The following is a 16,239-nucleotide window of genomic DNA, read 5'->3' on the forward strand; positions in this document are numbered from 1 at the left end:
GCCTGTGCTCCGCAAATGGGAGAGGCCACAACAGTGAGAGGCCCGCATAACGCAAGAAAAAAAAAAAAAAAAAAAAAAAAAAAAAAAGGGTACAGAGGGAACATATCTCAACATAATAAAGGCCATTTATGACAAATCCACAGCTAACATCATACTCAAAAGGTGAAAAGCTGAAAGCCTTTCCTCTAAATTCAGGAACAAGACAAAGATGCCCACTCTTGCCACTTCTAGTATTGAAAGACCTAGCCACAGCAATCAGATAAGACAAAGAAATAAATTCAAATTGGAAGGGAAGAAGTCTAACTGCCACTATTTACAGATGACATGATACTTTTTATAGAAAAACCAAAAGTCTCTACCCCAAAACTATTAGAACTAATAAATTCAGCAAAGTTGCAGGATACAGATTAACATACAGAAATGTGTTGCTTTTCTATACACCAATAATTAATTATCAGAAAGAGAGAGTGAAAAATAATCTAATTTAAGATCACATCAAAAAGGATAAAATACCTGGGAATAAACTCAACCAAGGAAATGAAAAACCTATACTCTGAAAACTATAAAACACTGACGAATTAAACTGAAGATGATACAAAGAAATGGAAAGATATCCCATGCTCTTGGATTGGAAGAATTAATATTGTTTAAATGGCCATACTACTGAAAGCAATCTACAGATTTAATGCAATCTCTATCAAAATACCCATGACATTTTTCACAGAATTAGAACAAATAATCCTAAAATTCATATGAGACCACAAAAGACCCTGAGTTGCCAAAACAATCTTGAGAAAAAAGAACAAAGCTGGAGGTATCACCCTCATAGACTTCAGACTCTACAACAAAGCTACAGTAATCAAAACAGCATGGTACTGGCACATAGACACATCGATCAATGGAACAGAATAGAGAGCCCACACCTAGGTTAATTAATCTATGACAGACGAGGCAAGAATATGCAATGGAAAAATGACAGTCTTTTCAATAAGAGGTGCTGGGAAAACTGGACAGCTATATGTAAAACAATGAGATTAGAACATTTCCTCACACCATGTATAAAAATAAAATCAAAATGGATTAAAGACCTAAATGTAAGACCTAAAACCTAAAACTCCTAGAAGAGAATGTAGGCAGAACACTCTGACATAAATCGTAGCAATATTTTTTTTGGATCTGTCTCTTAAGGAAAAAGAAATAAAAGCAAAAATAAACAAATGGGATAAATGGGACCTAATTAAACTTAAAAACTTTTGCACAGCAAAGGAAACCATAAACAAAATGAAAAGACAACCTATGGAATGGGAGAAAATATTTGCAAATGATATTACCAAAAGGGGTTACTATCCAAAATACATAAACAGCTCATACAACTCAGTATCAAAAAAACAAAACACCCAATCAAAAATGGGCAGAAGACCTGAATAGACATTTTTGCAAAGAAGACATACAGATGGCTAATAGGCACATGAAGAGATGCTCAACACTGATAATTATTACAGAAACGCAAATCAAGACAACAATGATATCATCTCACACCTGTCAGAATGGCTGTTATCAAAAAGTCTACAAATAACAAATGTTGGTGAGGATGTGGAGAAAAGGAAACCCTTGTACACTGTTGGTGAGAATGTAAATCGGTGCAGCCACTATGGAAAAGTGTAATGTGGGTTCCTCAAAAAACTAAAAATAGAACTACTACATGATTTAATAATTCCTGTACTGGGTATATAGCCAAAGAAAATGAAAACACTAATTTGAAAAAATACATGCAGCCCAATGTTCATGGCAACATTATTTACAATAGCCAAGATATGGAAACAATCTAAGTATCCATCAACAAACAAATGGATAATGAAGATGTGATACACACACACACACACACACACACACACACACACACACACACACACAATGGAATATTACTCAGTCACAAAAAAGAATGAAATTCTGCCATCTGTTGGAACGTGGATGACCCTAGAGGGTATTATGCTTAGTGAAATAAGTCAGACAGAGAAAAACAAATACTGTATGATATCACTTACATATGGAATTCAAAAAATAATACAAATGAATGTATATAGCAAAACAGAAACAGACTCACAGATATAGAAAACAAACTAGTAGTTACCAGTGGATAAAGGGAAGCGGGGGGATGATAGGGGTCAGGGATTAAGAGATACAAACTACTAGTATAAAACAGATAAGCAACATGAATATATATTTCAGCACAGGGAATTATAACCATTATCTTGTAATAACTTTTAATGGAGTATAATCTGTAAGAATGTTGAATCACTATGCTGTACATTTGAAACTAATATAATATTGTAAATGAATTATGCTTCAGTTTAAAAAAGAATAATTAAAGAGTAAACCCACTCTTTGTTATTTCCCATGATGTAGGAAAGCTATGTTGTGAAAAAAGTCCAAAGTAATACTAGAAACTAACACAATTCTGACTAAAGTTAAAACATTTTACGTCATAGGTATATTCCTAGTTATCTTGATTGAACTAATGCTACATATAAAATGAGAATCACATCAATCAAGTGTAGTTAGAAATAATGGGTGGTAGAGAAAAACTACCAATGACTTACAAAGTGGATAATCCACAGTTGAATAATTGAGAGTTGATTTGATATCAGATCCAGATCAATGACTCTATGGAGAGTGAATCCTACTTTATTTCACAAAATATTTATTTTTGATAAATTGTATGGTGTTCTTTAATGTTAGTTTTAAAAAGTCTCTTCATTAAGGTGAATGTTTTGAGAGTTAATAAAAAAGTGAAAGCTAATTTTTAAGAAGTTACTAAATGAAAAAGTGTTTCTTACTTAAACTAATATGTAATCCCCAGCTACTTCTGTGATTTTAAAAATTCTGTGATAATTTAAAATAAACTTGTATTTTAACTCCTTTATCTCAGAAGGAACTTTATAGGTATGAGATACTCACCTAAAAGTGCATTTTTTCCATGATCATCTGGTAGAAATCGCTTGTCTACAGCACACACTAGGATGTGTTCAGGAAGATTGGGAGACTTGGCCCCCACCAGGAGGAATCCTGCTGGGATGTCGATTTGTTCCATACACAGAGATACCAAACGCAAATCCTTTCCTGCTTGACAAAAACCTAAAAACCAGTAAAAAGGACACAGTGGAATGTTTAGAGAGTTTATAACTCCTCATCACCCATTTGGAGAGTTGATTACCTGTGGGAATCACTATTAAGGACTAAATTTAAAGTCCATGTACTCCAACCAAAGACATATCTATCATATGTGCTCCTCTGAGCAGAGCTAAAAAGACACTAAAAGGAGGTATTTCCAACTGTTTTAGCCAACACTGTTGACTTTATATTTTCTGATTCACAAGTAAGCAAATGATAAATACACAGCAAACTCTGAAAAACATACGGAATTTTTATGTGCACATAATATAGTATTTTTACTTTCAATGCAAATTCACTTCTCTAAATGGGGACAATCATAGAACGCAGATGTTCTCCATTTCATATAGGAAGAGACTGAAGTTCAGAGTTTGGTGAATCATAAATGAATGGATCAGAACTGTTTAGGTTACTTGCACTAGGTAAGACATGACAAAACCTTACATATCAATTTACATTCCCACCAACAGTGCAAGAGGGTTCCCTTTTCTCCACACCCTCTCCAGCATTTATTGTTTGTAGATTTTTTGATGATGGTCAGTTAAAAAAAAACAAAAAACCTTACATAACCACTTTGTAACCATAATGTATTACATTAATTCATTAGTTCGTCATTTATTAAAAATGATTTGGAACAGATGTTGTCCTAGGCCTGGGGATAGAGCTGAACAAAGTATACCTTCCTCTAAGAACTCACTTGTAGCCAATTAGAAGAATGTATAAGGAACTGATCATTACAAAACAATATTACAGAGGACAGCTATGTTCTGCTACAAAGCACCAATCTCCACATCTTCTGGGAAATGATTCCCACCACTCTAGTTATGTGATTTCCCTGGACAGCTGTGATATTCCAGATTGAGCTGGAGCTGGCACCCAGTCCAAGAGGGGCCACTGGAATATCCCACCTTTCTGGTCATAGCTGATCAGTCCAGGTGTGGGTACCTGGCATAAACCAGGACAATGGAGGATGGACACCTAACTCTCACACACAAACCTGAGGAGACCACCATCATTATTGCTCAATACAAAGTGGGCCAGAACCATGCTAGGTTCTCCCAGCATCAATTCATATTATGATGTTAACCAAATGCCAAGAAACAGTTGGATACCATCAGTTAGTATATGAGAAATAAAAAGAAAACAACATCCAAACATTGTATGAAGCTATGGTGCATAGGAATCTGCTGCATGGTCTGGATAATTAAACCTCAAAAGCAGACACAATGAATTACAAAAAGCAAGAAATCAAAGACTAGAATGATAAAGACACTGGGCTTCAACCATTTCAAGCTTGTAGATCCCCTTTTAACATTAAAAAATTCAAATATAACTTCTAGTGTTCACAAATTGAGAAAAATAATATCAAAATGTTATTGTGGGGCTTCCCTGGTGGCGCAGTGCTTGAGGGTCCGCCTGCCGATGCAGGGGACGCGGGTTCGTGCCCCGTTTCGGGAGGGTCCCGCGTGCCGCGGAGCGGCCGGGCCCGTGGGCCGTGGCCGCTGGGCCTGCGCGTCCGGAGCCTGTGCTCCGCAAATGGGAGAGGCCACAGCAGTGAGAGGCCCGCATAACGCAAGCTGAGCATGCGCGTCTGGAGCCTGTACAGGAGAGGCCACAACAGTGAGAGGCCCGCATATCGGAAAAAAAAAAAAAAAAAAATGTTATTGTGAATTCTTTAACAATTTAAATGAATCTGTATTTTATTATTCACAATATCATCTATATTTATTTGGACAATAGTCATTTATACATGAGTCATATTATTTATTCAGTTTACAAACATATTTTGGAGCCTATAGATACATAGAACCCTTAAAAAAAATCTGCTGTCCCCACCCCCATTAAGGGACAAAACTCACAGGTTTGACAGTTGGGAGATGATGATGATGATGATGATGATGATGATGATGATGATGATGATACTAGTGGCAGTTAAAATTTATGCAGTGCTTAACATAAGACAGGTACAGTGCTAAACACTGCAGAGATTTTCTCATTTAATTCTGTCAACAACTCTAGCTAGTTATCACTATCTCTTTTTCATATATGGAGAAAATGAGGCTCAGAAAGGTGAGAGTATTTGTCCAAGGTTACAAAATGAGTCCCATAATGTCCAGTGATGTAAGACATGGAAAGTTTGCTATATAAGAACAGGTAAAAAGCATATTATTCAACTTGGCCAAAAAAAGAGCTTAAGAATAGTTATAATCCAGAGCTAAAACCTGGAGGGGTGAACACAGACTTTTTCATGAAATTCTGAAATACTAAACGTAGGGGCATTTTAAAGTCTTAAAAGGAGCATTATTTTTTTTAATCAAAGGAATTATTAATTTGTGTAGAGACAGTAAACCTAGAAACGTTATCTCCCCTAGGAGATAGCACCTTTATTATGACTTTCTCCAAAAGGTAAAACATAAAATACCCTCCCAAATGGTGTAGAAAATTCAATGATGAGAGGTTTATGATTACCTATTGATGGAAACAGGATGCTTGAGGAGCTTTCTCTGTCACTAAGAAGTAGTACGACAACCTTTCTAAACTTTCAGTCATTCCATATTAGAAAGAATAGTCAAGTCTGTACCAATCTGTACCAATTTGCAAATTATTACAAGCTTTTTAGAACATCAGAGCTATATGGAACCTCAAGGCATCTGATAACAGGATTTTCCAACAAGTAGTTATCAAAATCCCAGAGATTCATAAAGGTATTCCATGATACTTGGGAACTATAAGTGAAACTAAAATAGATAACATTACCAATTTCTGAAAACTAATAAATAATTATTCTAATATCCTACTTTCACTTTATTATTATTATTTTTAATAAATTTATTTATTTTTGGCTGCATTGGGTCTTAGTTGCTGTGTGCGGGCTTTCTCTAGTTTTGTCGAGGGGGGGTTATTCTTTGTTGCGGTGAGCAGGCTTCTCATTACGGTGGTTTCTCTTGTTATGGAGCACAGGTTCTAGGGCACGCGGGCTTCAGTAGTTGTGGCTCGTGGGCTCTAGAGTGCAGGCTCCGTAGTTGTGGTGCACAGGCTTAGTTGCTCCGTGGCATGTGGGATCTTCCCGGACCAGGGCTCAAACCTGTGTCCCCTGCACTGGCAGGTGGATTTTAACCATTGCACCACCAGGGAAGTCCCTAATATCCTAATTTTAAAACAGAATGTTCTAAGGGCTTTCCATGCTACACATGTAGGGGTAGTGGAAATCAGCTGAACGAACTCAGGACTCACTCAGTTGAACCCCATATCAATGTGTAGTTTTGATTATTACACATTTTAAAATTGATTTTATTGTCATTCACATGTATTGATGTGTTGCTTAATTTATATACCCATAATGGGCTGTTGGCTAATAATGGGAAGCTTAGGGAACACGGATTTTATGGACACAGTCATTTTATAAATGTATCTAAGACACTCTCTGCTAGATATGAAAGTTAGATTCAACCCCAAACCCCACTCATCAAATTATAAAATTATATAAAATGGGGCTTCCCTGGTGGCGCAGCGGTTGAGAGTCCGCCTGCTGATGCAGGGGACTTGGGTTCGTGCCCGGGTCTGGGAAGATCCCACATGCTGCGGAGCGGCTAGGCCCGTGAGCCATGGCCGCTGAGCCTGCGCGTCTGGAGCCTGTGCTCCGCAACGGGAGAGGCCACAACAGTGAGACGCCCGCGTACTGCAAAAAAAAAAAAAAAAAAATTTTAAAAAAAGCCCCACTATTTTTTTGGGGCACCAAAAAAAAAAAAAAAAAAATTTTAAAAAAAGCCCCACTATTTTTTTGGGGCACCAAAAAAAAAAAAAAAAAAATTTTAAAAAAAGCCCCACTATTTTTTTGGGGCACCAAAAAAAAAAAAAAAAAAATTTTAAAAAAAGCCCCACTATTTTTTTGGGGCACCAAAAAAAAAAAAAAAAAAATTATATAAAATGCACCACTATGTTTCTGGGGCACCAAAAAAAAAAAAAAAAAAAGCAATGATAAGGTAAAACTTTAGTGATTATAATCCAATCTGGCTTTTCATGTAAGAGGGAAAAGCCTACCTCTTTCAGCAGCATTTATTTATAGAGAAATTCTGCAAACAAAAGCCTGAAACGTTTTCATCACGTAGAGCAAAAATTATAAAAATAAATTAGTACATCCTTTTAATCCTAAAACATACAAACCCCCAAATTTGGGTATTAAAAGTAGATTTTGACTCTTTTTTTGATGCTGGGAAATATTTAAATACACTTGGCTCCCCTTCTCCACCCCCCCAAAAGTATAACATTTTATTTTTGAATTTGTCAACAAAACATGCTTCTCCTTACACAAACAATTTAAAGTAAATTAAACAGCAATGACTGAATGATAAAATATAGGCAATATTTTCTCATGAATGAGTAATACCAGAGTATATATATTTTTTCAGAGTATATTAATATACTAATCTAAAATAAATATTTTCTACTTAAAATCTATTCTTTATCACATGCCATATAGTGACAGAATTAGCTTTTAAATTCCTAAGGGGTTCAAAAGATTATGTATTACTATAAGAGAGATTTGTAAGTCAAAGATTGGGTAACACTAATCTATCCCAATCTCTTTAGTATGTAAATGAGGAAGCTAGGGCCCATAAAGGTTAAGAAAACAGCCCAAGGTCAAATACCCAGCAACCCACCAAGTTGGGACCCAGGTCTCTTGACTCCAGGTCACAGCCTCCTTCGTCCTCATTAACATCCGCTCTGACTCACAGAATGCTTCACCTTCCCTGGTCTGATGTAGGACCCTCTCCTATAGCTTCTTCCTTGCCTATCCTTGCTGAGTCTCATCACTCAACTTTCCAGGCTGAATCCTGGGGGTACTTGACACAGTAGCCCCTGCCAGCCGTGGACTATGTCAGCAACCACCTCTCTCACACCTGCTGATGAATCCTTAAAATTCATGGTTTTGCAAGTCACAAAAGTGTCCCTTGATTAGAGAGTGACATTTCTGATGAGTTTTCTCAAAGCAATACATTGCAGCCAAAGGGAGATTAAGGGGGAAAAGTACAATTTCAGTTTTGGGCTAAACAGGGATAGAGTAGAGAAGACACAGTCAGTGTGGAAAATATCTGAAGAAAGCAGGATTTTCTCTGGAAGAAAGATGATTTCAGAGTGATTTCTGTGGTATAATGAAAACTACACAGTCCACTCAAATTAAGAAGCACAAAGGGGCTTCCCTCGTGGCGCAGTGGTTGAGAGTCCACCTGCCGATGCAGGGGACACGGGTTCATGACCTGGTCCGGGAAGATCCCACATGCCGTGGAGCTACTGGGCCCATGAGCCATGGCCGCTGAGCCTGCGCGTCCGGAGCCTGTGCTCCGCAACGGGAGAGGCCATAACAGTGAGAGGCCCGCGTACCACAAAAAAAAAAAAAAAAAGAAGCACAAATAGCTTTCAGTGCTACAGCATTTGAAGGTTTTCCCATTTATGATATGAGGACACCTAGAGGTGAAAAGTAATAATTATTAATGACGATTCTAGGAGAATGTTTTTCTCATAGAAGGAGGAAGCAAACCTCCTCTTAAAATTTTTTTCAGAAAGTGCTTGTGACAATGAAAAGAGAAAATGTCCTATTTTATCCTAAAAAGAAAACTGTAATCATGGGAGCATATAAAAGGGGCACAGGAACCAACTGAAATTGCTACCAGTGGCCAAAACTGGAAAAATTGGAGCAAAAAAATAGAATAAAGTAGTATTGGATTATAACCCAAAACATAAAATAAATATTCATAAGTGTATAATGATATAAATAAATGACTGTATAAATTAATAAATGAGGGAGAAGAGACAAATTTCCATGCAGTAGAATTCCAAATAATGTATTAGATACTCTGCCCTCAAGGATGTGGAGCATAACTCCGTATTCCTTAAGTGTGGGCTGAGGGCAGTGACTTTCTTCCACAGTATGGTAATGGGGGCGGGGTGGGGGGAGAGTGGAGATAACACTATCTCAGCCAGGTGATCAAGGTCAACATCAATAGTCATAAATCATGTTGATAGTACGTACCCTTGATATAGTATGATGAAAATGGCACTTTACCTCTGTGATCTTCCTCCCCCAAACCCATAACCCCAGTCTAATCAGGAGAAAAACATCAGACAAACTCCTATAGACGGTCTGCTAGAATATACCTGACCTATAATCCCGAAAACTGTCATGGTCAGCCAAAACAAGGGAAGTCTGAGAAACTGTCACAGCCAAGAAGAGCCTAAGGAGACATAACAACTAAATCTAATGTAGTATCCCAGATGGGATTCTGGAACAGAAAGAGGACATTAGGTAGAAACTAAAGAACACAAATAAACTATGGACTTTCATTATTATTAAAATTACTAGTAATGTAACATGCTAACAATAGGGCAAACTGTGGGGATATATAGAAACTCTGTACTATTTTAGCAATTTTTCTGTAAATCTAAAACTGTTCTTAAAGTCTAACAAAGAACAGACTTGTGGTTGTCAAGGAACGGGGAGGGATGGATTGGGAGTATGGGGTTAGCAGATGCAAATTATACGTAGAATGGATAAACAACAAGGTCCTACTGTATAGCACAGGGAACTGTACTCAGTAACTTGTGATAAATCATAATGGAAAAGAATATATATGTGTGTGTGTGTATATATATATATGTATAACTGAATCACTTTGCTGTACAGCAGAAATTAACACATCATTATAAATCAACTACACTTAAATTTTTTTAAAAGTCCATTTTTAAAATGTCCTGTTTTATCTTCTTGCCTTCCAGTTCATCACCAGCACAAGTCACACAGGTGATTTAATTAAGAGGAAAGAGAATAGGTGAGAAAGAAAAGGCAAGGCTGAGTCCAGGAACAGGGTCACGAAGAAATCAATCCAAGGCCAGAAATGGTTGCAAAGTCAAGGAAAAGTTCCTGAGTTCACTTTGTAGTTAGTTTGAGAATATGCTCACAAGGGTCTGGACTGTTTCCTCCAAACCTTCATTCTTGTGATTCAGATCAGCTAATTATATACAAAATATATCATCAGGGATCCCCAGTTAAGAAAAAAATATATTATGCAAAGAGCAATATTTAATTTAGTTTTTTAAAAAGATTGAAAATAAGCTCTGTGTGTCTCTAAAGAAGTAGCTAAAGAATCTATGAAATGTGATTATATTTCAAGACCTATAGGATCCAAATATCTGGTGTAGCAGGTAGTTCAATTTCCCCACTATTAGAAATATGTCAGAAAATTAATATAATAAATATTAAATCTCAATTAAAACCTAAGATAAAATAAGAAGTAACCTTATTACTCCCCTCTAAGGTAATTTTAAATTATATCTGAACTAATCCTGAAAGAAAGATAGGATCTTTCTTTTAGAGGCTACTGGAGGACCTGGGGAAAAGTACCCTAAGTGGGGGAGCGGGGTGTAAGCCTATTTACTGTAGTCAAGGAAAGAAAAGTACGTTATGGGGCACACAAATAATTTATTTGACAACCTTGCCCCTACTCTCAAACGCATTTTCTGGGAGTAATACTGACATGCTGCCTTAAAAGCAAGACTCTTGCAGCAAGTTATTTTAATTTTAAAGGGGAGCCATAGTACAGAGCCCTTCTTTGTGAACCTCATCTGCATTTCCTTAATAGCCAAGGTTTTCACTTCACAGAACCAGATTTTGCATTCTCCAATTATCTCCAGCTTGAAGGTTACAGAGTAATCTAAATGGGGGAGGGGAAGTTTACTGAAACAGCTGTAAACACAAACTAATCAAAGCAGTATTTGGAGGCCTAAAATCTGGCGGCCCTTTACCCCTTTAGACGATCAACTGCCTCCCAGCAGGGTAGGAACCTACCAATAATTTACATAAGAAATTAGCAACCAGAATTTACATCTGAATGGCACCCCCAGAAGCCCATGGGGTGTTAAGTATCTGCTTATCTAAATTGCCTCTAAAAATAGCTTTACCTTCCTTTAAGTCTTAGGAGTCTTAGGTAAATAGAGGATTTCCCATGAAGAGAAGGTGGTATGCTGAAACAAATCCAGGCACTGTATTGCTCTATTTCACTGTCATTTTCATAAGGAAAATTTCAGGGCTGTTCTCCCTTTGAGGGAGAGGACTCTTAGAACTAACTACCTTAGAATGAGCCAAGCTGGAAGAGCTATGGGCAAACTATAAACTATCAAATTATGAACTAATTAGAAATCAGGCTGGGATGGCCAGAAAACAGCACCGTATACCACTAAATGGAGGTAAGTGAGTATAATTTAAGTTGTTACATCACCAAAACCATGAAATACTGAAAATGTTTTATGTAGGATTTTCTTTTTAAAAGTGTGGTTAAAGCCTTGGTAGAAGAGGAGGTTGAAGATAAATAAAATGGGATTATCAAAATATGTTCATTTTAATCTTCTAGAGATAACAGTATACTGGATGAATTTTCAAAATATATGGAAAAGGTAAATATTAAAACACCTGCTATCTCTGTAATTGTTTTGAGAGTGGAACAGAAAGATGTAGAAAGAGAGATCACTAAAATAAAGTTTCTGAAAGAGTCACATTCTTGCAGGAAGCACCTGGAGCATTGAAAAAGTCCTGAGCTAGGTCTAGGCTTGCCTCTGCCACATACCATCTCAGAGAAGTCATTCAATTGCTGTGAATCTCAGTCCCTTCATCTACAAGATGGGGTGATAATGCTTGTCTTTCTTAATAGACACCTGCTATGAAATCACAGGCAATAATGTGAGTGAAAGCATAATCATTCCTCATTCCTTTCTGTAATTACTGGTTTCCAGCCTTGAGCACCCCATGCAATGATTGGAAACTAGCCAGACAATATTAGAGGAACTGGAAAAAAAAAAAAAAAAGGCAACCCACCATCTGTAGTGCAAGACCCTTCGGGGGCAGGTTTTTGTGAATAGGGAATTGGTGGGCTATTTGAATCAGACATTTCTTCATCATCTTCGTCATCTTCCATTTCATTTACTGTTAGATTGTTAGAAAAATCCAGGCTTCCATTTTGAGTGTAGCGGTGTACCAAATCTTTATCCAGATCCTCCACCTTGGGTTTTACATCTGGGTAAGCAAATAAATCACAGCTAACTTAATAAAAATGCTTGTGGGAAAAATAACCAAAAGAAAAATTCATAGTTCTGAAAAATATCTGAGGACAGGGAGACTGGCATTGGCTAACATTTAACCCATTTATTTCAGATACCCCCAGATTTGGAGATCCCACTTCTATTAAAAGGAGTCTAGAAATGTGTGGGATTGAGAAACTTACCTGCAGATGAGAAAGGATGCTGGTCAGGGTCCAAGTAAAGCTGGGAAAAAATTGGTCGTGGTACCACACTACTACATCTGAGAGAGGCTTCTATGGAGTTGTGGAGAGCTTCTTCAAATCGAGCAGATTTCAGTTGCCCAGCATATGAATTCCCCATGGTCTACACTACCTCCCAAGGAAAAAGAGAAAGGAGAACATTGATACAATTAGAGGGCCATATGTCTGCAAAGTACACAGATAGCTGATATAAACTATACCCATATATCCTAAGATTGGAACTATATGAACTTTACCTATGTTTCTTGAGACAACTTATCGATTTATCTGTTACATCACTTTTGCTTCTTGTCTTTAGAATCCAAAGGGGCTTTCAAAAAGCCCCTTTAAGGGATCTTGTATCTGAGGATCAAACCATAATAAGTGCTTTAAGTGAAGGTTCTCCAACTAGTAAATCAAGATTGACCTGTCAGTCGTGAAGCCCAGCATGGTGACAATGGGGCCACACCTTCTTAAACTGGTGGGCTGCCAAAACCCCATAGGAACACTATCAGTGGTTTCAGAGTAAATATCAAATTACTTCTCTCTCTACTAAGATCTTATTACCCTAGGAGGGAAAAAGAGTCTTCTCTGGAAAAAAAAAATAAAAGCTTTATGATAATACATTTGACAAATTCCTGAAAGCAAGATTTGAGCCTTTTAAAATTCAAAGAACTTGTTCATGTATTATTAGTATTTATTTAAAAAACAGTGTTATTTCTTTTGCTTAGTTTGAATCACAGTCTTATTTGGGACCCTTTAGGAAAGTACAGAACAAGAAGTTTTGAAGCAATTGCCTTTACTTCTCATCACTAGTTACAAAAACTTCCATATATATCAATAATAACTAAATTTATTGGGTGCTAAATGTTGGCTATGCTAACGATTGGTCTGAGGTCCCCAAGACCCTTTCTGGGTTCCATGAGGTCAAAACTCTTTTCAAACTATTATTAGGATATCATTTGCCTTCTTCATTCTCATTCTTTCATACGTTTACAGTGGAATTTTCCAGAGGCTATATGATGTGTGATATTGCAACAGATTGAATGCAGAAGCAGACAGACTACTCTTTTCACTAACTTTTTTTGGGGAAATACAGTTATTTTTCATGTTATTTATGTTGCTAGATAATGGGCTTATTGTTGATTTTTTAAATTAATAAATACTTTGAAATTTTCTTAATTCTAATAAATATAATATACATAAACAAAACTCAATCATTTTTAGGAGTATAAAGGGGTTATGAGATGAAAAGTCTGAGAACTGTTGGGCTACACAGTATACCAAGCACTTCCCCAAAATTACTTTATTTAATCCTCAGTATTCTGAAGTAGGTATGACCTCTTCCCACTTCATAAATGAAAAAACTGAGGCTTGGAGAAGCCAAGTGACTTGCCCACTATCACCCCACTGGTAAAGGTCAGAACCAGGACTCAATATCCAGATAACAAATCTTGCACTCCTAGAGGATGGGCTCAACTTGGGTAAATCCCATTTCAAGAAACGTAATTTTGAGAATAACTTAGTTCCACTTTCCCCATCAAGGAGAGGGGTAGATATTAAATTTCATCTGTATCTCCAACTCTGACTGACTCCCTGGAGGACTATTTGAGCACCCTGAGCATGCATCAGGCTCAGCAGGTAAAGGGAGCCAAGATCCAGTGGTGATGACCCATGAGCAGAGAAGGCGTGATGCATACCACATCTCAACCCTCCTCTCAGATTTCCTAGATCACACAAAGGAGCTCCATAGGAGATTTTGGTGGCCCTGAACTGCTTCTATATATAGCAAAGGAGGCTTCTTACATGATTTCTGGTAGCAGTAAATAGTATACAGAGATTCCCATCAGAGAGTCTCAGTTTATCAAAGCTTTGTTGGAGATTCCTATGATTTGGAGGAAAAGCTGTAATCATATTTTGACAACCTTTCTCAAAGTAGGTAATAAGAAACCAAATGCCATGGATTTAAATTACTAGGTTCCTCTTCACAAGAAAAAACCATTTTGTAACTATGTGAGGTGATGGATGTTAACTAAACTAATTGTAGTAAGAATTTTGTAATATATATACATATCAAATAGTTATGTTGTACGCCTAAAACTAATACACGTTATATATGTTACATATCAGTAAAACTGGAAAAAATAAATTAGTAGGTTCTTTCTTACAATAACTACATACACAAAAGTATACATATAATACCCAATTCAAAGTTGTAAGTGGCAGAAAATCAACAAAGCCCGTCAAATGAAATTTTCCTGAAATACCAAGTTTTTGCCCAAGCTTCTAAAACCCTACCAGTACAACTATAAACATTTAATTTTTCTAAAGCAATTTATTTTTCAACAGAACCACGCATAATCAAAACAGGGTGCGGGTTGGAAGAGAAATATGCTGTGTCACTACTTTATGCATCTAAGTCAAAATCAAATAGCCATTTTACCTTTCTTCCTTGTTGAAGGGAGCAAAATACCAGGAACTAGCACAGTCAACCATGGGATTTTTTATTCGTGGAGAACAATGGAATAACTTCAAAGGTGGACCTTTAGCCTTTCTCCAGAGCACCAAATGCCTAGAAATCTTGCCTCTTCTTAATCTATTACCTGCTCAACAAATTATCTTCCTTTCATCATTGAAAACCTACATTCTCCAAGAGATCTTTTTAGTTGAATAAAGAAGTGCCCAATTATACATGGAAGATTGCATGATCTCAAGCCCTTCAATTTAAGCATAGTTTAAGGAGTAATATGACATATATCAAATGAATATTGTGCTGATTAAAATATTAAAGTAACATAAACATGGGCGATCCAGTTTCACCACCATAAAACATACACATAATCCTACAAGAGCATAATCCTGAGCAATACTCAGATGAAGCCAACGGGAAGTACCCATGGAACAGCCTTGGGAGAGTAAAAAGAAGGGGCTGACTATTCCAGATGAAAACATAACTGGGCAGTTTTAAAAATGATAATGATAAGGTGAAGAATGACAAAACTGACCCCAAACTTTTTTGGTGCTGAGTATGGAGTTCTTCACTGACAGTTCAATGCCACCCAAAGATGGGCAGAGTTCAAAGGAAAAAGCTTTTTTAGTGCAGTGTATTCTTAATATCATATGCTGTAATATTTAGGGTCACTGAAATCATTGGCCTTATCCACCTAGATTACCAGCCTTCCTTTCCTCTGAATCTCAAACAACCCCCAGGGCCTGCAATGACATAGCATCCTACTAAGAGTCAGCGTGAATAAACCTAACTTCAGGTCAGAAAATGGAGAAATACTTTTTAGAATTAGTTGTTAAATGAAATACAAAAAGAACAGACTTGTGAATTCTGTACATATGCAGATATTTTATGTCTCTGGCTGACATTAAGTTTGTGAGACTGCACTGTATTGCTTTTCCATGTTTTCTTTTATTACTGTGAAATTACACAGGGAAAACTATATTAAATGTTTTGTTATAGTACTACAGACCTCTGAGATGCAAATAGGCACTCTTGGGGTATTGAGGAAATCTCTAAGAAAGGGATGGTACCCAATATGAGCTCTTTCTGCACCACTAATTAATTGCTCAAAATACAAGTGGAATCAAGTACAAACCACCATGACAGTGTCGTTTGGTGCCTCTCTGCTCTAGCCTTTTCTCTTCTCTACAGAAAGATAGACAAAAGAAGGGCAGAGTAGAACAGGCAGCTTCTATCACTGGTGGCTTTAGGAATAGGGACTGGAGCCGTAAGGGAAAGAATAGCTTTGGA

The 16,239-nt window shown here is 37.0% G+C and overlaps 1 protein-coding gene across 1 annotated transcript in view; it reads right to left on the reverse strand.

Moving 5' to 3' along the window:
* GREB1L (GREB1 like retinoic acid receptor coactivator) overlaps positions 1-12,600 on the reverse strand; it is a 126,283-nt gene extending 113,683 nt beyond the window's left edge. Inside the window, exons 1-3 of the mRNA XM_007448624.1 lie at positions 12,444-12,600; positions 12,038-12,235; positions 2,959-3,135 (exon numbers count right to left, since the gene is read on the reverse strand). Of these exons, the coding sequence (XP_007448686.1) occupies positions 2,959-3,135; positions 12,038-12,235; positions 12,444-12,600 (532 nt within the window). The remainder of the gene's footprint in view (positions 1-2,958; positions 3,136-12,037; positions 12,236-12,443) is intronic.
* Between the last annotated feature and the right edge of the window lie 3,639 nt (positions 12,601-16,239).

Source organism: Lipotes vexillifer, unplaced genomic scaffold (assembly GCF_000442215.2).
Source record: "Lipotes vexillifer unplaced genomic scaffold, Lipotes_vexillifer_v1.1 scaffold168, whole genome shotgun sequence".
NCBI lineage: Eukaryota > Metazoa > Chordata > Mammalia > Artiodactyla > Lipotidae > Lipotes > Lipotes vexillifer.